The following is a 22,181-nucleotide window of genomic DNA, read 5'->3' as shown; positions in this document are numbered from 1 at the left end:
GTCTTGACTTTAACTCTTTTTTTTTTTTTCCCCCCCTGATGATCATCAAGTGTTTCCTTGTTGTTTTAGAGCGCGTGTTCTGGGTGTTTTATCAGCATCGAGGCGCCAAGCACACGACTCAGGGAGAGTTTTATTTCTGCCCTGGAAGAAGGCCCGCGGGCGTGATGGTGGAAGTCCGGCTTCAATGCGTGAATGTGGCTTTAAGAAGTCGATTAGATCAGAATAGAAATGTTGGTACATTTACCACCAGAGCAAACATGACGGTTTTACTGCCAGGAATAAAAACTTTTTCAGCAATCCTAAAAATCCTTTCAACCTGTCCTTTAAGGATCTGTAACAACGCTCTACTCGCTGACGGTAACCAGCACCACGTGTTCGGTATGTCAGTGTGGACAGTTAACTTCCTACAATGACGGTTCAGACTGACACTGGTTACAGCACAGGTACAGGTAAGGAAGAGTCGAGGAGGGAACACGGTAACGCAGACCCCCCGGCACATGTTCAGCACTACTTTGTTTTTTTTCCCCACAGTAGACGAGACCTCTTCTTCACCCGGCCTCGGTCCTGCGTTATAAAGTGCATCGACAACGGAAAGAGGCTACCACAGAGAAATGTCTCATTTTCAGTGTTGTGAAGCTTCAAACTGTCACAACAGCAACAATCACAACAGCGATGATCTCTAAGATTACTTAAATTAAAAAACAATAAAAGGCCACTTCCATCAGTGAATAAAAACGAGCTCCCTGCCCGCCTCCTCTAGATGTGTTCAGGGACCGTCTCCAGGGCCTCGGCCGGGTCTCGGTCCACGTCGACGTTCTGGGAAAGAAAGTCAAACTGAGTCTGATGCACAGAGTCGCAGCGCTTTGAATCAATGCAGGCTGCACACGCACGCACGCGCACGCACACACACACCTGTGATTTATTAAAACCATTAGTTCACCGAGTGTGGGCGGTTCCTCTGCACCTCGGTCAGTGTCAGGTTTCGTTAACGCTACGACTTGTGTTCAGCCGTTTGTGTTTAAAAGAAGAAAAATCATATTTCATATTTACCACCGGCTTGTCTCTGTGCGTGTTGACGGCCTCGATGTTCAGGAAGACGGATTCCACTTTGCAACCTGAGGGAACAACAGACGGACGCTGTGATTGCACGTCGTGACTTCTTCCACCAGCACGCCGTTCAAAAACAACTTTCATCATCTTACTTTGTGTTTGCTAGTTTACGCTGCAGAGCTTGTTTTAATGATACTAACAGAGGAGGACGTTAAAGTCAGAGGCAGAAGAAGGCGAGACTGACCGTAAGCGACTGGCGTGAGTTTCAGAACCGTGTGCAGAGGACACTTCAGGTACGGCAGCTCGTCTGAACACAGAGAAATGTTTGTTTATCCACAGCATGCCTGCTGCCATCACTCTAACCACAGAGAAATAAACTCGGGGAATCTATCATCGTTTCTTCATTTGTTTCATTATCGAAAAAATCCTGTGAAAGATAAATAAGAAGTGATCCTGTACTCTCAGCGGTGGGTTCATAGGGTGATATTTATGGGAATAATTCAAAACAACATTGGTTTTAATCACCTTTCGATCACAAACATGAGCGTAAAGGCTCAAAGCCTCAGCAAAGCCACTGCAGAAGAACCACTTACTAGCACTCTTGTCCAGGAAGTAGGCCAGCAGACACCTCATGACTGCCTGGTGACAGATGACTAGAACGTTCTCCTGCCTCTCCAGCTCCATGATGACCGGCTCCAGACGCTGAACGAGGTCCTCGTACGACTGAGACACACACAGTTAGACATCAGTCACTTTGCTGTCAACGCGTGAAGCTGAACGAGGCTCCTCTTGTCGTCAAACACTCGGATTTACTATCTGACTCAAAATGGGACCAGATTTATTTTTTAATCGCTTTAATGTTTTATTCAGTAAAACATGCAACAGAGACCTAAACTCATAGTGACTCCTATTACACAGCCAGAGCAGCTGCCCCCTGCTGGCCAGCAGGTGTACGCAGGGTCCACACCCACCTCTCCTTTAGGGTAGCGGTAGCGATACTTGTCTTGGTCCCTCAGCGCGAACTCCTCGGGGAAATGCTCCTGAATCTCCTCGTACGTCATCTCCTCACAAACCCCCTGAAGTGAAACACACAGGAAGTCAGACTCGTCTCCTACGAGCAGAAATCATCTACGTGAAGCGGCCGAGCCGTTTCTTTACGTACGGCGTCGATCTCGTTGAGAGCTTTCCATTGTTCGTACTGGACTCCCAGAGCCTCTGCGGTCTGGATGGTCCTCTTCATGTGGCTCGTCCACACCTTCAGGTCGCTGATGCACTGCCCACGCATGTAGGTGCCCAGAGTGCTGGCAAACTGACGGAGAAGAGAAAAATCTCACTGACAACAACATGACCCGAGATCACAGGTGCATTTAAAAAAACAAAAAACAAAAAACGAACCTTCGCCCCGCGAGAGGAAAGCCCAGAGTCGCCTCCGATGCGACCCACGAGGTTCAGTTCGCTCTCACCGTGGCGACACAGGTAGATGGACCTCGGGGTGACGTGGATGTTCATGAGGTAGTAGACGATCCGGCTCTGAATGTGGTCCTGGACCCGGTTCACCAGGTATCTGCTGCCCACGTTGAAGATTTTAATGTAAGACAAGTTCCTGCAGAAAGACGAGGAAAAGAGACCCAAAAGCGTCAGCCCTCTTTAACTTCCTCTGCTGGACACAACGGTGCGTTTACGTAACAAAGACACAGATCGCCCAGTCCGAAGACGCAGGACCAACAACCTGTCACGCAGCGATGTATCAATGTGAAGCTCCTATAAAGATTTCATTCTTTAAAGTTGTTCATTTCTTCTGCCATCATATTTGTACTTAGTTACATTTGTACTTAATGCACACGCATTTTGTTTTTTCTCAGTGTGATGGATGCTCAGGGACGACTTCAGGATCTCACCCAAGATTCAACCACAGACGGTCCCATTAGTGGGCAAACCGCTCAGCCTCCTGAGCCACAGTCATGTGAGGAATCCTGCCGTATTATTGGCTCGTGCAACCGCTGCACCAGCTGAGACGGACGTCCGTAAAGCTCTCGCTCCACAATTTATTACAATTTAAACATATTGTCATATTTAACCCTTTAAGACCTACCATAGCACCAAGTCCGCCAGAGCTTATATTATATTTTTACATGCTGTGGAGCCATTTTTGGGAGCATTTCAAGTTGCTATACATCAATACAACCATTACAGCCCAAATTTTAATAATATGTATTCATTAAGTGCATAGTAATTACATAAATTGTGCAATAAACTACAAAAAAATTGAAAATCGTTTTTGTTTTTTTAACATATATTTCTAGTTAGAGAAATTTAAGAGGCTTATCCCTCAAAACTGTAAATACACAAACTAGTTTCCCTCCAAAGGAAATTTATTTTAAGTGTCTTCATAGTTTTATTTTTGAGATACACCAATTTTCATATACTGCAGGAAAAACGAAAAAATATATTATAATGCAAATTTACAAAATAACAGCATGTGCATCAAAATAAACTATTTCCAGCAGTGCAATATGAGTCCTCAGCATCCCAGAAACCACACAGAAAGTCATAAAGTCAAAGATAACTTTTAAAAACACCAGTATAGGTTCATGAGGCCACGATGGTAAAAAAAACAAACAAAAAAAAAACTACATTTCCGCAAAATGACGTCACTTCCGGTTTCGGGCAGGTCATGGCGGACATGCGATAGTTCACGCTGATGGACGTAGGAAGTGTTACGAACAGCTGATCGGATCGGCAAAGCGTGTTTCTGGAATATTATGTTTTTGTTGCTGCAAGTGCTTTTTATGCAGTTTTTGCAAAGCTGTATGTGGAAGGAACCTGTGACCGAGGACAAGCTGATGGCATAAGATGTAAGTACAACTCCTCTGGTTTCATATGCAAAAAAAATTATTGCGCTAGCTCACGTGGTTGCAGAGCTACCGGGATTTAAAAATAGTTACACAAAATGGAGCGTGCTGCTCCGACCGGCTTTAAAGGGTTAATGGGCTTCAGAGGCATCAACTCAAACCAACATCGACTGTGCAGAGTGATTGATGTGATGATGATGATGGAGTTTAATTCCAAATTCTCTGTGTAAGGTTATTTTATGAGTTTAGCATGAACAGAGAGTGTGGCTGATCTGCCTCCACGCTAACAGTGAACCACGAGGTGTGGATGTGACTCAGAAGCTGATTTTCCACAGCAGAGGCAGTCACCTGTCCTTGGTGTCATCGAGGGGGACGTAGGTCATCGTATAACATTCGATCCTCTTCAGGAAGTCGGCCACAGCCTCCTCTTTGTCACAGCCGGCGTAGTCCGGGCTGCTCAGCTTCACTTGCTGTTTTCAGGCAGAGAGAGTGGGAAAAGTCACGACTAAAGCAGGGCACATGCTGAGAGAGACGTGAGCTGCACGCACAACATGAAGTCTGAAACGAGCCAAACTGAAGAGAAAAGAGAAAAGGACGGAGAAGCTGCAGGAAGGGTTTCTCCACGCTTTTGTTGTGGAACAAAAACCAGTCCAGGTCCTGCCAAGACACCCGCGGGCTGGCACAGCGAGCTCGGTTCAGCCCGTTCCAACAAAAACAAACTGAAAGCGCACCGGATCCCGGCTCCGAGCAGCGACTCGCCTCGGCTCACTTACTTTAATATTCTCAGCGATGATGTCGGGGTCGTCACATATCGACTCCACAAAGAAAACCTGAACAGGAAGGGAAACAAAAGCTGTCACAGAGGTTTGACGAACACATTTCTATTTTTAATAAAGAGAAAGAAAGAAAGTTGACCTTGTAGCCGTTTTCTTTGGCAAAGTTCAGGATGACCTCTCTGCGGTCCTGGGTGGTGTTCGTGGCATCAAAAACCTTCAAGAGACAAACTCAATAAGACCACGCTGACCGACTTTAACAGCTGCTCACACAAGGATGTGATGACTTGTGTTCACGGCGTTTTAGGGAGATCTGATTTGTCACTGTAATATTGTGTTTGTGTGTCCACTACAAACAAAAACGTGCTGCTGAGCAGTTTGGAGGAAACTTTGAGTTTGACTCACCACCACCTGACCCTGCTCCCTGCTGATGTACTCGCACACGTCTTGGAGGGCAGCGACGGCACAGGCCCTGCGTGCCGACACAGAAACCGACACGTTAACGATGTATGACACTGTCAGCAGGCGGGACTCACCCCTCATATCTTTACATGCTGGTAGGAAAGTAGGAAACAGCTTCAGCCGTTCATGCTGCATTTCCACGTATGTGCGCGTGTGTTGAGTTTCATGCACCTCAGTTATGCCAAAGAACAGCTGGACAGCTGTGAGTGTTTAAAGTCTGTTACATACTGCTGCGATCTGACCACTGTGAGCGCTACAAAAGCTCATCTTATCTGCAGGACATCAAATGGAAGGTGAGCAGCACTGTGGAGAGTTACAGGTCAGTGCGACCGACTGAAGAAGGGGCTGAGGGGCCGAGATCATGGACGGTGAGCTCTGCAGTGAACTGCTCCAGCTCCCATCTCACTTTGTGTCACAGATTATTTAAGGCCAGTTTATGACTCCACAACAAAAGTCTAAAAACAAAGTGTGAACGATTCTAACAAGCTTGAAAATGAATATCTGATACGGTCACTTTCAGTCTTTACGCCTAAACGACTCACAGCTCAGGTACAAGAACTGGACTGAAAACGGGAGAAAAAGCAGCAAATGTCCAAACAGTAACTTTTAAAGACCTTCAGAGAGTTGGACTCGTATTGCTCACGAGCACTTTAAAAATGACGGCGTAGTCTGGCTCCTCTGAAGCAACATGCTGTGGGTTTCATAAACACAGCCTCACACACTAACGCCTTAATGCCGAGGTGTGGCACACGTGCAGCTGAGGGTTCGTACTTGCGGATCTTCATGGCCTCCTCGTTGTCGGGTCTGAAGAACTGGTAGCTGTTGTAGGAGCAGGTGGCCTGTCTGCGGTACTGCCCCACATTAAACACTGGAACACAGAGAACACAATCCTGCTGACACAGTGACAGGGTCTGGATCTGTAGCAATGAGCTAACAACGCTCAGAGATTAGAGGTGAGACTAAACTTACAGCTAAACATGCTAATGAGGATGCCATCTGCTGGCTTTTAGCAGTGACCATCACAGGTTAGGAGAACGAGCCATGAAGGATTATAACAACACAAACAAGGAGCAGTAACTGTGGCTGACAGCAGCACACGTTCTAACCCACGATGCTTTCAGACGGCTGAAAAAGACCAAACTGCAGTTCCTCTAACATCCAGCAGAAGCTCCAGCAGTCAGTCCGTCCCCATAAACCCGGGGTGGCAACTCCAGGCCTCGAGGGCCGGTGTCCTGCAGGGTTTAGATGTGTCCTTGATCCAGCACAGCTGATTCAAATGGCTAAATGACCTCCTCAACATGTCCTGAAGTTCTCCAGAGGTCTGGGAATGAACCAATCATGTGATTCAGGTGTGTTGACCCCGGGTGGGATCTAAAACCTGCAGGGCACCGGCCCTCGAGGCCTGGAGTTGCCCACCCTGCATAGACTCCCATGTTAAAACTTCTGCTTCGGTCTCTAAACACAAGCTCTGCTCCATAAAACCGTACAGCTTCACTGTGAACAGAAGAGCAGATGGAAAACTCGTGTGGAGAATAGAGATGGCACGATACCACTTTTTTATGTCCGATACCGATACCGATATCATAAATTTGGATATCTGCCGATACCGATATGAATCCGATATAGTGTTTTTTAATCAACAAAACTGTTTTTTTTTAATATCTTGCTGCATTTTGTGTAAGTTCATACTCAAGTTTAAAACAACAACTACACTAAAGCTATTCTGTTATACCTGTATGCAAAAAAAAATATTTCATAGTTCAGCAATACTGATCAATCTAATAAACTTAAACCTACACCATCCTCCCTATTCTGGTATTTTAAAGAGTACTTAGCATAAATATTAAGCAACCTAACTAATAGGGTTCCAACTCCCAGCAACAACAAAAATAAATAAATAAAAAATAGGGAACCACCCCTCACGCTCCACCTCATGATGCTTAATCGACGTAATCAACCTTAATTTGATGCAGTGTGAAAAAAAATGCACAGAAATCAATTATTTTTCAAGAAATATTAAATAGATTCAACATCTTTCTTCAACAAAATTGCAGACTGCACAGATGGTACCTTCCCAAAGTAAAGAGTACTATAGCTTACTAGGGTATATATATTAGACTTAATAGTCACTATATACAGTAATTGACTTCTATTCCTTTTACATCAAATTAAAACTTTGGGTGTCAGATAATTATTTATTAAAAGCTCGACATTTTAAATGAGAATAAGAAAGAAAAGTATGTCTTTGTGCCCCCTTTTCCCTGTTCATGCCCTATCGGCCCCCCTGGCTAAACTTTGCTAGATCCGCCCCTGCACAGTTACCAGCGTCAGCTACGTAGAAAAAGATCCTCGAGTAGAAAGTAAAATTAAATAAATTCTAACAGCAGCTGATCAAGCTTAAACGTGCTGCTGTTGTTCAGCCGTTGGTTTCCTCTTTCTGGTGCAAAGTGGGCCAAAAACAAACAAGAGAGATGGACTCCCGACAGAAAAGCCGATCAGCTGATCGTTAAGCAGTTTCACGATTGAAGTAGCAGCCGGAGAGCGAGAGGCAGTCGCTCGTTAAGCTTAACGCAGGAATGCTTTACAAACATTCAGAGATGGACTTACACACTTGCTTTACTTCTCTCGGGGATAACTTTGTCGGAGATGAAATGCCAGGTTGCTAGCGAAGCTCCACATGCTATCCAGACCACCGACAGGTCCCGCATGCCACAGCTGCTCTATCACGTGATGCATACTGCTCCGAGTGCTAACGTTCTGAGGTGAGTTACGGCGTGTTGCAAGTTTTGTGAGGTGCTTTCGTGATATTTAATGGATCGGATTACATTTTTTATTTTTCTCCGATATCCGATCCAGTAATTTAGGTCAGTATCGGACCGATACCGATACGTAATATCGGATCGGTCCATCTCTAGTGGAGAATAACAGATTTTTGCACTGATGAAGAAGAAAGTATGTGCACAGCTTACAGCTGTTATGACCGAGGATGGAAATCTCCTTACTATCATTTAAATGTCATCAACAGACTCATCAGAGCCATGCTGACTGGAATGAACTTTTTAGATCCTTGAAATCTGACAGTGTTAGGATCCTCTGAAGGATGTGCTGCCAACATGTTGGTGTCAAATACCGCAGAGCACCTTCAGAGTCCTGAGGAGGCCTCAGCGCCCTGGAAGTGTTTTGGCAACACACAGCAGACCAAATAAAGTCCGGACAGCCAGAAACGCCGCGGCCAAACAGTTCCTTTGCTCTCATCCGCATCTCTGTAACCTGCCTGTTTATTCACAAAGCTTTGACCTGAGAAACGTTATTACTCTGCTGCTCAGTCAGAGTCTGTGTGAAGGTTTACAGAAATCACTCCAACCTGCATCAAACAGCACCTGCGAACACGAGCTGCGTTACAGCTCACACTAACAGATGCGTTTCCATCTGTGTGGCGACGGCCTGGTGTGTCAGTTTAGCCCCGCGCTGGCAGCCGATACCTTTGGTTTTGACGCCGATCCAGTTCAGGTACCTGGTGAGCTTCGTGGAGATGTAGGTTTTCCCTCGTGCCGGGAGGCCCACCATCACGATCATGGTCGGGGAGTTGGTGAACTGGGGCACCGAGGCTGAAACGCACAAACACAAAGACGGTGACTACAGGTGACCAGCGCAGGTGTCCGAGGAGGAAAACACACCGACGTCTCAAAGAAGCCGTGAAAGTTTTACCATCTGAAGTCTGACGAACATTTCAAACACATCAGTCTTATAAATACTGACACAAGCCTGCAAAATACTCCAGCTACTACATTACAATGCTAGCATCTCGACAGATGGCTCCGCCCCTCCCTGAGCCTGTCGGAGGTTTCTTCCTGTTCAAAGGGAGTTTTTCCTTCCCGCTGTTGCCAAAGTGCTTGTTTAAAGGGGACATATGGTTGTTGGGTGTTCTCTTAATAAATAAATACATTTAAGTAAATGTTTATAAATTCATTTCTGTTTTTTATGTAAAAATGTGTCAAAGACATTAGAACTTCTTCCTTTTTATTTCATTCATTTCTTTGAAGCCTCGGTCCTCCGTACGATCCTGATCTAAAAGTTAATGCCTGGCTGTGAAGGAGAGGCAGCAACAACACAACCATGTTCGGCTCATCTCGTAAACAATGTCTGACTGCACAGCTTTCCTTCGCTGACGTCAGTACAAGTGTGCCACGGAGGGTTCGAGCTGGACTAAATGTTATTTTGGTGATAAGAAGGAACACCGTCTGACCGCGAGTCATTTTTCAGAGTCACAGGCTGTAATCTTTCCTCCCACAGACACACGTTCGCCGTACAGAAAGGAGGTGATTTTAAGCTCATGGCCAGCTTCTCTCTTCTTCATCGCTTCAGTTTCATCTGTTTGTTTCCCAACCTTTGTGCACTTTACTGTAGTTTAAGTAGGAAGTGCAGCTGAAGTCAGTGAAGTTTACTGCTGTTCGTTGAAATACGTTTTCTTCTCATTTACTGTGTTTTTCCTTTTCCCACATCAGCACTGATCTCATTTCTTGCTGTCGTTGGCTTTTGTAAAGCACGCTGTGTTTGTGTGTCTGTTGTACATAAATACATCACACCTGATTACCGATTGATGTGGAGTTAAGACCATAAATCACCCTAAAACCACTCAGACCCATCTTGTGACATCTCCACAGCTCCGACCGCAGGCTGCAGACACACCGACTGCACAGACGAAGCAGTCACAGGGAAATGTCACACGTATTCTTGTGCTTTTACTTTGGTAAAGGATCCAAATAAAAACTTTAGCACTCAGAAAGCAGCAGTGAGCACTGGTTGTTCACGTGTGGTGAGGAACGGTGAGTTTCCTCTTCAGGTGTTTGCCTGCTGCTGTCGCCCCCCTCGTTGTTAGGCTGCCCGTTCAATGCTTACAAAGCTGCAAAATGTTAACACGTCTGAGTGAAAGCTTCAAGGAAGATCTGAGAGGAACCTGACATTCGTTTGTTTCTTCTTCTGACAGCTGCTCCGTGTGGGATCTTACTTTCAACAGCCCTCTGCATGCACTCAGATATATACAGACGTCACATCAGCAGCAGAAATGTGGACTTTACAGCAGAGAATCAGCAGCTCCACGACCGCTCTGAGGTCAGAGTCAGACGCTCCTGCACTGATAAGGTTATAACTGTGTGGTGGGAATTTTTTCCTTCAGTCGGGGGGTGAAGATCGGAAAATTGCCACCCAATCATAAGCTAGAAATGATTCTGGTGTTTTTTCTGCGCTGCCGGTTAAACAGAAACGTGCGGTCCTGACGTTTGATTGGGCGGGCAAAACGCCCGCTCGGGCAGGCTGAGCCTCGCCACACACACTTGTCCACCAACAGCCTAGTTTTCATACTTTGTAACTCTTTCTTCAAAATATTTTGTTATTGTGATTCTTTAGATGTTTAGTTTCACTTTGTACTTTACAAAATTCTTTAAATGCACATTTGTCGTGTTATTGTTGAGTCTGAGTCTGTCTGACCGCACGCAATCACGCAGCAACCCTTTAGGGTGAATGGCCGTCAGGACACACACACACCTGGTGAATCCACACAAGCTGTTCAGAAGAAAACGCACAAGTATCAGCATGTCAAAGCAAAACAAGGCATCACAGCGCAAACCGTGTGTGTGTGTGTGTGCACGCACATGTGCTGCATGTGTGCGCTTGTGTACTTACAGCCTCGCCGTCTGTTCAGCCTGCTCTGCATCCATGGACCCCAGGTCTTCTCCAGAGGATTCTGAGTGAGTGTTTGCGACATGGCTTCAACAGCCAGGTGTGTGTCTGTGTGTGTGAACCTCTCCTCTGTATCTGCGCTCTGTGTGTGTGTGTGTGTGTGTGTGTGTCTGTGTGTGTGAACCTCTCCTCTGTATCTGCGCTGTGTGTGTGTGTCTGTGTGTGAACAGGAGGACGGGATAAAGGCGCTCTCCCAGCTGTGTTCAGATTTTGAACTTTCTCACACCACATCAGAGTGGGAGGAGCTTCAGCAGCACACCTGTTTGGTTTGCGGCAGAGGATGCGGTGCCTCTGATTGGTCGGCTGGCCTGTCAGTCAGTAAAAGACACTACGATGAGGTCATCCACCAATCACCATGTGCTGCAGTAACCTTTGTCCCGGCACACAGGAAGTGGTGTAACGTGACAAACGGGTAACAACCATGCTGAGCGGCTCTATTGTGATTCTATCAGCTGACACCCAATGAAAGCAGCCGAGGCCTGTGTGTGTGTCACATGACCTAGGCCTTCATTAATATCAACCATGTGGGTGGTGACTGACTTGTTTGTTGTATTTAAATCCAGTCCTGAGATAAACACACACACACACACACACACACACACACACACACGACTGAATGTAATTAAAAAGAAACAAGAGCAGAAAATCCAAACTGCACAAATTCATTAAATGCATTTTAAATGTAATTATTAGAGGCAGTCATGTTTTTGCATGTGTGGAAAACAGCTTCTACCAAACAAAAACACTTTAAGAAACGAGCAGATCAGACTGTGCCTGGACATCCTGACCTTTCTGCATTAACCATCATTAATCCATCTTCACGTGACCACAGTGCTGCAAGACGTAGCAAAATCAAGACGATTTTGCTTCCAAGGAGCCAAACCTGTTTTGTTCTCTCCCATTTTCAGTCCACTCCTTGTACCTGACCATTTTCAGAGGAATGTTTTAACTGCTGACCAATGAATCATTCAATGAACCCAACTCCAGACACTTTACTACTACTCATGTGTCACAAAACATGCCAAAGACTTCACCGTTTGACCTGCATAAAACAGTATTTTTGCACCAATGAACGAATTTCCAAAGAGCTATTGGATAAAATCTTAGCATATCTAAGCAAAGTGTTCAGTGTGTCGTTAAAAAATTAAATAAATAAATGAAGAAACCGGAGAATGGAGGACAAACCCCGGAGGAGAGGCTGAGGTACGGCTGCACAGTTACAGCTTAACTGATAATCGCCATCATTGTGATCAACACTGAGACCACAACTATTTGTCACGATTAACAAAATGTGTGTTACACTGTAAACAAATCTCTGCATTGCTGTGAAAGACGCTGGTGACCTCAGCACGTCTGAGCTGCACTGCAGCGTTGGCTTTAATGCATTAATTATGTTAATGGAGTCTTTGCTGATGGAGTCTTTGCTGATGGAGTCTTTGCTGATGGAGTCTTTGCTGATGGAGTCCCTCAGCTGGCCGAAGAAGTTGTTGTTGTTTGTGCTGCAGACACAACTCTGCAGCACTCTGTGCATGTGATGCCTTCATGTTTAACATCAGCTGCCTTAAAAATGAAGTATTACCAAACACCATGTCTGCAGTGCCACACACAGATACATTTTCCGTGTTGCTGCTCCAGGCATGGAGCAGGGAAAGGCTGTGATTGGCTCATATAGACGAGTGGTCGGCTGCTTATTTAGGGAGCGCCTGGCTTGCCTTTGCTTTGATGGCTCATTTAATTCTGGGACATCAAATACAAGTAATTGTGCAGCTCTCGGCTGACGTGTGCCAAGTTACATTTTTGGTGAGAGCCTGCAGACGTCTGTGAAACACGGTGGAGGCTCTGTCATGGTTCAGGCTGCAGTGGAGCGAGTGGTGTTCGCTAAAACTTCTAAATGCAGCAGCCATTTAAAGCCATCTGCAAAGCACCTGACTGGGAGTAGGAGAATACCTGCAGTAAAAATATACCCGGGCAGGAAAACAGAGTGAAACACTGCCATCAGACTGGGCTCCACACAGTCCACACCTCAACGTTACTACAGCAGTGTGGGATCATCCTGACAGAGAACAAAACAAAGCAGAAACAGTCTGAGAAGAGCTCCTAACGTCCTTCTAGAGGCCTGAAGAGAAATGACTGGAGACACTTAAATGACAGAAATCTGTCTGAGAGAGTTCAGAGAAATAAAGGCGATCATACCAAAATATTCATTTTACATTCACAGAAATCCGTTTTTGCCTGATATGTTTTAATCCCACACATCTTTTTGAACATGCTTCAATAAATCCTTACATCCATTTTCCAGCAGAATACAGAGAAATGAAATTGGCTCACGATTGTTGCACGGTACTGAACGTCACTCCTTTGCAAGTTAAGCAACATTGAAAAAAGTTTTCCCTTCGTTATCTCAGTTTATCTCCTTTCAGCAGACGGCTCTTATTTACAGTCGAGTTAGCTCCTCCTGTCCTGCTCTGTCTCACAGAGTGACGCAGACAGACAGAGGAGGAGGGACGCTATAATACTTATGCAGCTGAAGTCTACATGTTGCTTTACCGGAAGTGCATAAAACGGCGCTCAGCAGACATTACACCAGAAGAGGGCGAGCGAGAGCGATTAAGAGGGAAGTGAGAAGGGAAACTGAGGTCTTCAGTCAGGTCAGGTCTGAGTCTACCTGACATGACTGTCACCCCCCAAAAAACTTCATTATTAGAGACATCAATTTTTTTTGTCAAAGCTAGTGTTCAGAGACAGTAACCAACAGTGGCCACAAGATGGCAGTAAATGACAGGACGGCAGCAAACAGGCGTTACAGGCTCGCCGACAGGACGGCACGCTGTTCTGAGGAGTGAGGAGATAGAGGCTTCCACTCGTCTCCTCAGCGTGATGCTGCCATAAACACATAAAATCAGAACGCAAACAGAAAGCTTATCTAAGGTAAGACCAACACGTGGACCTTTGCACACAGCTCAAGGCGAGCATCTTCAGATTAAACACCCGTCACACTACATCCTGTTACCATCCTTGTTTGCACGCTGCAGCAGACACACAGCTTTGTACAGAACTGAAACTGGACTCACAACCTTTTCGCTGTGAGCCAGCGGCGCTAACCACTGCACCACTGGCCAGCTGCAGTCGCTCTGTGTGGAGTTTGCGTGTTGTTGTCTGCGTGGGTTCTCGGCGGGTACTCGACCTTCCCACCGTCACGAAAACATGGATCCGTGGATGGATCACTCACTTTTATTTGAATTTTGGGGACAAATAAATGAGAGTTAAATAAAGGGAAAACATGCCATTTTAGTGGTTTGGGTCTGACTTTAGCTTCTACACAGAAGTTAAAATATTAATGATGTGCAGTACTGACCGAACATATAAACACAGATCAGTCAGTAAACATAAGCAGCTCCTGCAGCTGCTGTTTACTCTGCTGGAGCTCCCAGTGAGCAAACAGGAGCTGGGTCACATGTGAAACGCACATCTGCTCAAGTCATCAACAGCTCAGAGAAGTTGAAGTTGAGCAAGAACATTTCCTACGAAGTCACGCTTCTGTTCCCACGTCACAGCTTTCTTCAACAGTGAGCCGAACACTAAAAACCAAAGAATCTGAGGTCAGAGGTCATCAGTTTTCAGTCACCGAGGTTTAAAAAAAAAGACTAATGAAGCAAACGGCTACGTTTCTTCTGCCAACGTAAAGTTTATTTTCAGGCCTGAGTACCTCATTTATATTTTAGTGGCTCTGTAGTTTAGTGGTTTACACCCAACACGGCAAAGATGCTCCGCCTGATTATTTCTAAATGACTGACATGGACACAAACTGAATCCATCCACAAGTCAGATTTCAGTAAAAACCAGTGAAGCATTGTTGTCTTCATGCCTCTTCCTTCCTTCATGAAAGGAAGCTGTGTGAAAGGCATGCAGTGTGTCTGTGTTTTTAGTCAGGACTGAAAACTGACCAAAAATGCCTTCGGGAATTTTATCAGCTCGGAGTGGACAAAAGTCACATTTATTAGTTTAAAAAAGAAACCCACCCAAGTTACAGCCACGACAGAGCAAAGCAGCCAAGCATTCACTGCTATACTCAGCTCAACATAAACACGTCTTTTAAAAGCGCTGCACACGTCACAGACGGCTCGGAGCGAGATTGAATCATGTCAACACGACAGAAACCATCACAGAGCGCCAGTCACACACGAGCTGCCACAGGCTGACCAAACAGACCTCAGAGTGGAAAGACCTCCCTGCAGCCGAGCCGGGACGTGAACTTTGTCGTCATTAACTGAAGTGAAGCCAAAACCATGCAGGAAATTTCAATTTTACTATATTTTTAGACACGAGCAGCATGCTACAGCCTGCTGTTGGTTTTATACATGACCACGGCCTGAAGTTTAAAAGAGCACGGCGTACATCAGTCACCGTTAGTCAGGCCTGACCGCACGACGTACTGCAGAAGATCCTGCTCTCAACTACATATTTGCTTCTTATCACAGGAGTGAAACCCAGCACTGACACGGTGGCGATTAAGGCCCAGACATGCTGACCATGCAGTGAGCTGTAGCCACGCCACCACACTGCAGAACATCCCCCGCTTACACATTGATAAGAGTCCAAAGACAGGACCTGCTGCTGGTCAGGCTGCGTTTTTATAAAAATAAGAGTGGCCGTGCGAGCACACGCTCCCCACCCCGCAGGCTCAAAGTCGTCCACTCCTCCAGCATTAAAAGGTGCCCACTCTCGGATTTCTGCCCGCGGCCTCTCAGACAGCGGATCCGGCCCTGCATTGGCTCTCACTTCACGTGACCATCGAGCCAGACTTCAGGTGTTTTCACCAAAAATGAGTCACGTGTGCGACCTGGGGGAGGTCAGCGGTGCGTTTCTCTGAATGAGGGAAACAAACCTCACCTGTGCTCTCACACCGCACGCGCCGCCGTCGCATGGGGTGCGCGCTTTGCTCCCTGGACTCCATTCCCCACGCGGGCCGTGTCTTATCAAACCAGCAGCACCACCCAGCACATGCCTGACAGCAGCTCAAAGACCGCGCGCTGTGACATATATGCGCGCTCACAGCAGGCCCGATATATCGCAGTCCTTATATAATGTGTGTGTGCGCGCGCACGCTGATTGGCTTTAACAGTATTCCTGATGATGATGATGATGATGATGATCACGCCCTCTGCCCGCTAATCAATGACATTATCCACAGTTTGCGTCACGGTGACGCGCACACAGTGTGTTGCGGGAATGAATGAAATAAGAGGAAGTGTGTGTGTGTGTGTGTGTGTGTGTTTTATTACATAACCAGGGTGCTATTCTTACATCCCGGTCATGCGCAGTGCGCGTGCACGCGTGCCCGTCACTCACCGTGCGGCCGTTGGAACCGGAGCGTCCTCCCCGCGGCCCCCGGGGTGTCTCCTCCGGCTGCTGCGATCCGCTCTCCGTTCATCATCCCGCAGATCTGCTCGTGGCTCACCGCGTCGCAATATCTGTTTGTGTGTTATGACTCCGTGCCTGCTGCATGCAGCCACGGTGCGTGTCTCTGCCCGCTCAGGCAGCGTGGAGCCAGCCAGACGGTGCTGGGCGGAGCGGAGAGGCCGGTCCTCGTTGTCACAGACTAACTAGTCCTGCAGGTTTAACGTCTCACGCCTCTGTCATCGTAAACATCAGCACGAGCCCGTGCGTTAATGACGCGCCCATCGTGTGCCACGCCTCCTCCTCCTCTTTGTCCTTCCTGTGGGGATTGTCGTGATGCTGCGCGCGCTCTGCTCTCACCTCGTTGCCGTCATCCTGTCACAGAGTCTTAAAGGGGCCCCCCGACACTGTTACCCGAAAGGTCACGGGACTGTTTCGTGTGGAGGACGCTTGGTCACGTGCTTTTTGGCCGTTAAGGAGCTGGTTTGTTTGTCGGCGGGAATGCACCCAACCCCCACACCCTCCGACCCCCGATGGCCCCTGAGGCCCTCTGCACTGCTTTCACTTTCCAGGACAGCTGAGCCAGAGTCAGGCAGAACTCACCGCTGACGTTAAACACGCAAAATCTACGCAGACGGCTCGTCGCAGGCTTTTACGTCACAGAGAGTTAAAAGTCAGACCCTTTCCCATGGTGACGTGTCTGAGGTGGACATACACAGTGTGATCCACCCTCAGACACTGTGCCCCACATTTGATTGTCTTTAGCAGAGTCTCACAGAAATCGTGTGGACCTGAACATGATTAATAAATCTGCACAAATACGATTACAGAGCGGATACAGGACATACAGGACATACAGGAAACGTGACATCCTAAACACTTTTGCTTCCAGCATTAGAAAACAGTCCTCAGATAAAATACTGAATATCTGTCCTGCAGAGTTTGTAGATTCGTGTCAGCATTATTAATGTGTCCAACGCAGACGTACTCTTCCTTGCTCCGTAGTTAGTTTGCTGGGATCTGCTCTTCCTAACTGTACATGATAATATGTGCTTTAACAGTTCTTCCAGAATCAGAAAGAACGGCCTTATGCTGAGATTTGGTGGAGGGCTGTGTAGACAGTAGTCTGTATTATCAGGACAAAAAGTGGGATATGAGAAAATGTAAATACAGAGGAAATAAATTGTCACAAAGATGCAGCATGTTTGCTAAAAGCTGCGACAGCCTGCGCAGTTCTATATGTAACCACAGGGAGGTGCTGTGACAGGCAATGTGGCCTTTCTAATTGAATAAGGGCTGGCAGCAGGGCGGCTGGTCGTTACCTGCCAGCAGGTGTTCTTATTTTTTAGCTGGGATGTTTCTGTGTGAAGTAATGCACACTGTAGGCACATGTATGAATGAGTGGAGGGAAGGTAACCCAGGCCAAGGCGGCACTAATGGGCATTTATAGATTAGATACGTCACGTTTTCTCCACCGTGTCTGTATTTAACAGCGTCGTTCCAGTTTTCCTTACAGATTCACATCCAGCTGAGCAGGAAATTGTGATGCACTCTTTTGGAATTCATTGGTCTGATAGTCCTACTTAACTAGTCTGCAGCTGTTCAGCTTCTGTTGACTCGCAGCTTTGAGCGATGATTTTTTGTGTCTTGACTACACTCTGAATCCTCGCTCTGTCAGCCTTAGTGCAGCTGCCGTACCATACCGTGATGCAGGGCGATGGTGTCTTCTGTGGATCTGTTTGCGTGGTATGCAAACTGGTGCGGGTTGAATTCTGGGCGGAGGTAATCCTTGATGTGCTGAAGGACTAGTCTCTCGAAGCATTTCATGATTACCGGTGTGAGGGCCACAGGGCGGTAATCGTTCAGGCTGGTGATGGGAGACGTCTTCGGCACTGGGATGATTGTGGCTGATTTTAGACAGGATGGGATGGCTGCTTCATCCAGTGAGAGGTTGAAGAGTCTGGTGAAGATGAGGGTGAGCTGGTGGCCACACGCCCTTAGTACCTTGCCAGGTACTCCGTCTGGACCAGCCGCCTTCCTGGGGTTCACTGCTAGGAGCACACGTCTGACCTCGTGCTCCGTTACAGTGATGGAGCGGTGCAGGAAGGTGAGGATGAGGATGGGAGCAGGGCTGAGGCAGATGAGCGCTGCTGTTGTGGTGTTTCAAAGCGGGTGAAGAAGCTGTTTACTTCCTCTGCCGGCTGCTCACTCAGGTTTTCTGTTTTCACAGCCTCTGTGGTTGATGATGTCTTGTATTCTCTACCTTCCAAAGAACCAAAGCAGATCCTGTTGTTCCACACTTTTTCTGGAATGTGTTAACTGAGGAGTGACAAGTTCTGACATCCGAGTTCAGAGGTGTCTGGAATGTGGCATAAGTTTACAGCTTCACTGAAACACACTATTTTACAGAGGCGTAGCGTCGATATTTAAATTGAATTGAATGATGAACACTGAGAAAGAAATTCTTAGGAGGACATTAACTGTCTAAATACTGCTGTGATGTCACACAGGCGGTGCTGTGTGTTTAAATGAAATCACTTCCTGCTCTGCACTTCCTGCATTTCACCACACTGAAAGCCCCTTATCAGCTGTTTGAACATTCATACTGACCGTGAGCATGAGGGTGTGGCTATTAATCCTTTTATTTTTTTCCTCTTACAGATGGAAGGTTAAGTATCCAATAAAAATATCATTACTTCAAACATCAGAAGACGTATTTTCCTTTTAAAGAAATGTGCTTGGTTTGGAAGACAGGATGTGAATGGTCAACTTGTTGCTACAAATCCAAGCTTTAATAGATCAATCGAGCGAAATGTTGAAACACTGACACGCACAAATCCATCTGCTGTTGAGTAGCATGCAATAAGACGGCTAACATCATCCACGATTCTTACTGATGAGTAAAGTACGTAACTAAAAGATGCTTCCTACAGAATGAGCCATGAGTTAAAGTGAGGCTGGTGCAGTTCGTCTGCCAGCTGAGAAAAACTCACGGCTGCAGTGCATGTGTGAAAACTGGCCAGCGTACGTTTGGTGGAGAGCAGCAACTATCCAGTTAGCAGGTCACATACTAACTGGATGGTTGTTGGTTCGATCCCAGTCTGTTCCAGTCTACATGCCAAATATCCTTGGGCAAGATGCTAACCCCATGTTGCTCTCCGATGCGTCCATCGGAGTGTGAATGTGTGTGATTGTTAGAAGAACAGAAAAAGTGAATGAACACGTTGTGTAAAGTGCTCAGAGTAGAAAAGCACTATATAAGAAGCAGTCCATTCACCAGAAATAAAACTCACAAAATACCAGAATAATAATGGAAGCTGAACCAAAAGACTCAAAACAGCAACTCAGCTGAGATGGATGTTCTTAGGATCTCCTTTTGTGGGTGACCTGGTTTTTCTCTTGGCTTCATCAAACGATGACCTTCAGCGTACAGTGGAACAGTTTGGAGCTCAGAGGGCATTAGCATCTTCAAGCCTGAGACCACGGTTCTCAGCCAGAAAAGGGCAGAGTGCTAGCATGAAGTCAGCCTAAACTGTGGCCGTGAGCTCAGGGTTGTGACCGAAGGAGCTCTGGATACGAGGTACCAAAATGAGCAGCTTGATCATTCAGCAGGAATTCAAAGTACACCTAAATCTTTCACAAAGGAGCTGATTGAGGTAGTTTGCCTTTGGGCATGTTCAACTGGGAGGAGGCCAAAAACAGAATGGACAGGCTGGAGAGATGATGCCTCTCAGCTGGCTTGGGAATGCCTCAGTGTCCCCCCGGAGGAGCTGTGTCCCTGATTAGAATCCTGACCCTGCAAGACCTGCTGGATAAGCAACAGAAGATGGATGGATGATGCCCCCAAAAGTTGATTCTGTTCATCTGGACGTAGCTTTTCAGCAGGAGAAACATTTCGTCACTCATCCAAGTGACTTCTTCAGTCTCAGCTGACTGCAGGTTTCCCCAATCTTATAAACAGTACATTTGCATAATGACTGAATGATGATTGAGCATACATCAAGATGTATGGTTGGATGAAAGCCAGACTCAAATATGTTCCCTAAGATTTGTGCATTCAAATACACAAACATCCCGGGACAGTCAAGGATGTAAAGAGGTTTATAACTTTGGTCAGACTTGAACTGAACTCTTTAACAGCTCCAGAAGTGTACATTTTCAAAATGCACACACACACACACACACACACACACACACACACACACACACACGCACACACACGCGCACACACGCACACACACACGCACACGCACACACGCACACGCACACGCACACACACGCACACACGCACACACACGCACACGCACACACACACGCACACACGCGCACACACACACGCACACACACGCACACACACGCACACACGCACACACGCACACACGCACACACGCACACACACGCACACACGCACACGCACACACGCACACACGCACACACACACGCACACACACACACACACGCACACACACACACACACGGACACACGCACACACACGCACACACACACACACGCACACACACACGCACACACACGCACACACACGCACACGCGCACACACACGCACACACACACACGCGCACACACACACACAAATGAGCCACTAGTTAAGGATATGCGTAGTCCGTGTTTATTAGTTGACAGCTGGGTTAGTTCATCAGATACAGCTCAGCGCACAACGCAACAAGCAGTTACAACATCAGCACACCTCAGTATTGCAGTAACCCCCTCCCACCCCACGCACCGCCCCTGTATACATATGTGTGACTCCTCTTCTCCCATCCTCCCACTTTCACCTCCCTGCTTGATCCTGTGATACTGGTTCATTGTGTTACTGACCACATGAGGATGACACTGACGTCATCATCGTGGCTGATTAGATTACAGCACTGTTGTTATTGTAAGCAGAATTATTATGCATAACTACATTTTTGTCTTTTTTAAGTGTTTTTTAATATTGTTGTTTTTTCCCCATGTACGTATAAAAAAGGCTGTGACAAAAACAGGCAGACAGGGCTGTACAGCAGAGTCAGAGCAGAGAGACAGACGGACGGGAGTGGGGTCGAGGGCGGGGAGACGTCCATCAAGGCAACAAGATGAGGTCGGACTTTGGATTATTGTACATGAAGGAAGACGAGCGTTTGCTCGCTGCTGTTATTTCACAATCAGCAGTGATTATTCAGCTCGAGATAAGCAGTTCCCTGTCCATGAGTTCACTCTAGTTTTCTCTAGCTCGCTTGTAGTTTTTCTTTTGCAGGAAAATCCACTGAAAAGACCAAAACCAGTGCTGGATGTGGGCTCACTTTTTGTCTGGAAACTGTCAAAAATCTAGTTTTCTGTAGTAGGATTGGTTTTTTGACCCCTGAAGTGAGCATTGAGGGGACAAGACGCCCTGTCCTAAAATGTAGGACAGGCCTGTCACTGAGTCACAGACTTCTATACAGCCAGAGGAGTCGCCCCCTGCTGGGCTTTGGAAAGAATGCAGGTTTGAGGCACTTCTAGGTTGACTTCACCTTTTTGAGGCCCAAAAACTACATCCATCCTTTAGATGTAGGTTATGGTCACACAGACACACAGTAGAGAACCAGTGATGTAATTCCCTGCTTCCCAACAAATGCACTGCTCCTGCCTGTTTGAATTCATTTGTGGCCTAATGAGCAAGTGAAAATAAAAGTAGGAATAATATCGTGTTTGATGGTGTGGGACCAGTTTATACCTCAGAGCCACAGATGGAGGGAAAACCCATTCACCCTCCTGCAGTCACAAACACTCACTACAGCGCAAAATACGAATTCAACTATAATGAGAATTTATTTGCTGGATAATAATGAACTTTGTTTTTATGGGAAACTATCATCTTGGAAGGTCGTTTAAAGTTTTATGTCTACAGTAAGTGGTTGTTGGTTTTGG

At 46.6% G+C, this 22,181-nt stretch overlaps 1 protein-coding gene across 5 annotated transcripts; it reads right to left on the bottom strand.

Moving 5' to 3' along the window:
- Positions 1-8: 8 nt before the first annotated feature.
- LOC308407512 (6-phosphofructo-2-kinase/fructose-2,6-bisphosphatase-like) lies at positions 9-16,789 on the bottom strand. Of its 5 annotated transcripts, XM_080899179.1 has the most exons (15): positions 16,394-16,782; positions 16,226-16,358; positions 8,620-8,745; positions 5,909-6,005; positions 5,081-5,147; positions 4,818-4,892; positions 4,676-4,732; positions 4,251-4,372; positions 2,446-2,653; positions 2,213-2,359; positions 2,022-2,126; positions 1,644-1,773; positions 1,295-1,357; positions 1,051-1,115; positions 9-816 (listed from the first exon to the last, which is right to left on the bottom strand). In XM_080899179.1, exons 2-15 carry the CDS (start codon positions 16,308-16,310, stop codon positions 757-759), a joined length of 1,407 nt encoding a protein of 468 aa, XP_080755305.1. In that variant the 5' UTR covers positions 16,311-16,358; positions 16,394-16,782; the 3' UTR covers positions 9-756. The 5 variants fall into 5 exon arrangements, with proteins under 5 accessions (XP_080755305.1, XP_080755304.1, XP_080755307.1 ...); XM_080899178.1 differs by having other exon boundaries at positions 16,226-16,782; XM_080899181.1 differs by lacking the exons at positions 16,226-16,358; positions 16,394-16,782 and adding an exon at positions 15,767-16,130.
- Between the last annotated feature and the right edge of the window lie 5,392 nt (positions 16,790-22,181).

Source organism: Rhamphochromis sp. 'chilingali', assembly GCF_963969265.1.
Source record: "Rhamphochromis sp. 'chilingali' genome assembly, chromosome: 12".
NCBI lineage: Eukaryota > Metazoa > Chordata > Actinopteri > Cichliformes > Cichlidae > Rhamphochromis > Rhamphochromis sp. 'chilingali'.
The sequence above is the reverse complement of the archived record's forward strand: the minus strand, read 5'-3'. Positions and strand labels throughout refer to the sequence as shown.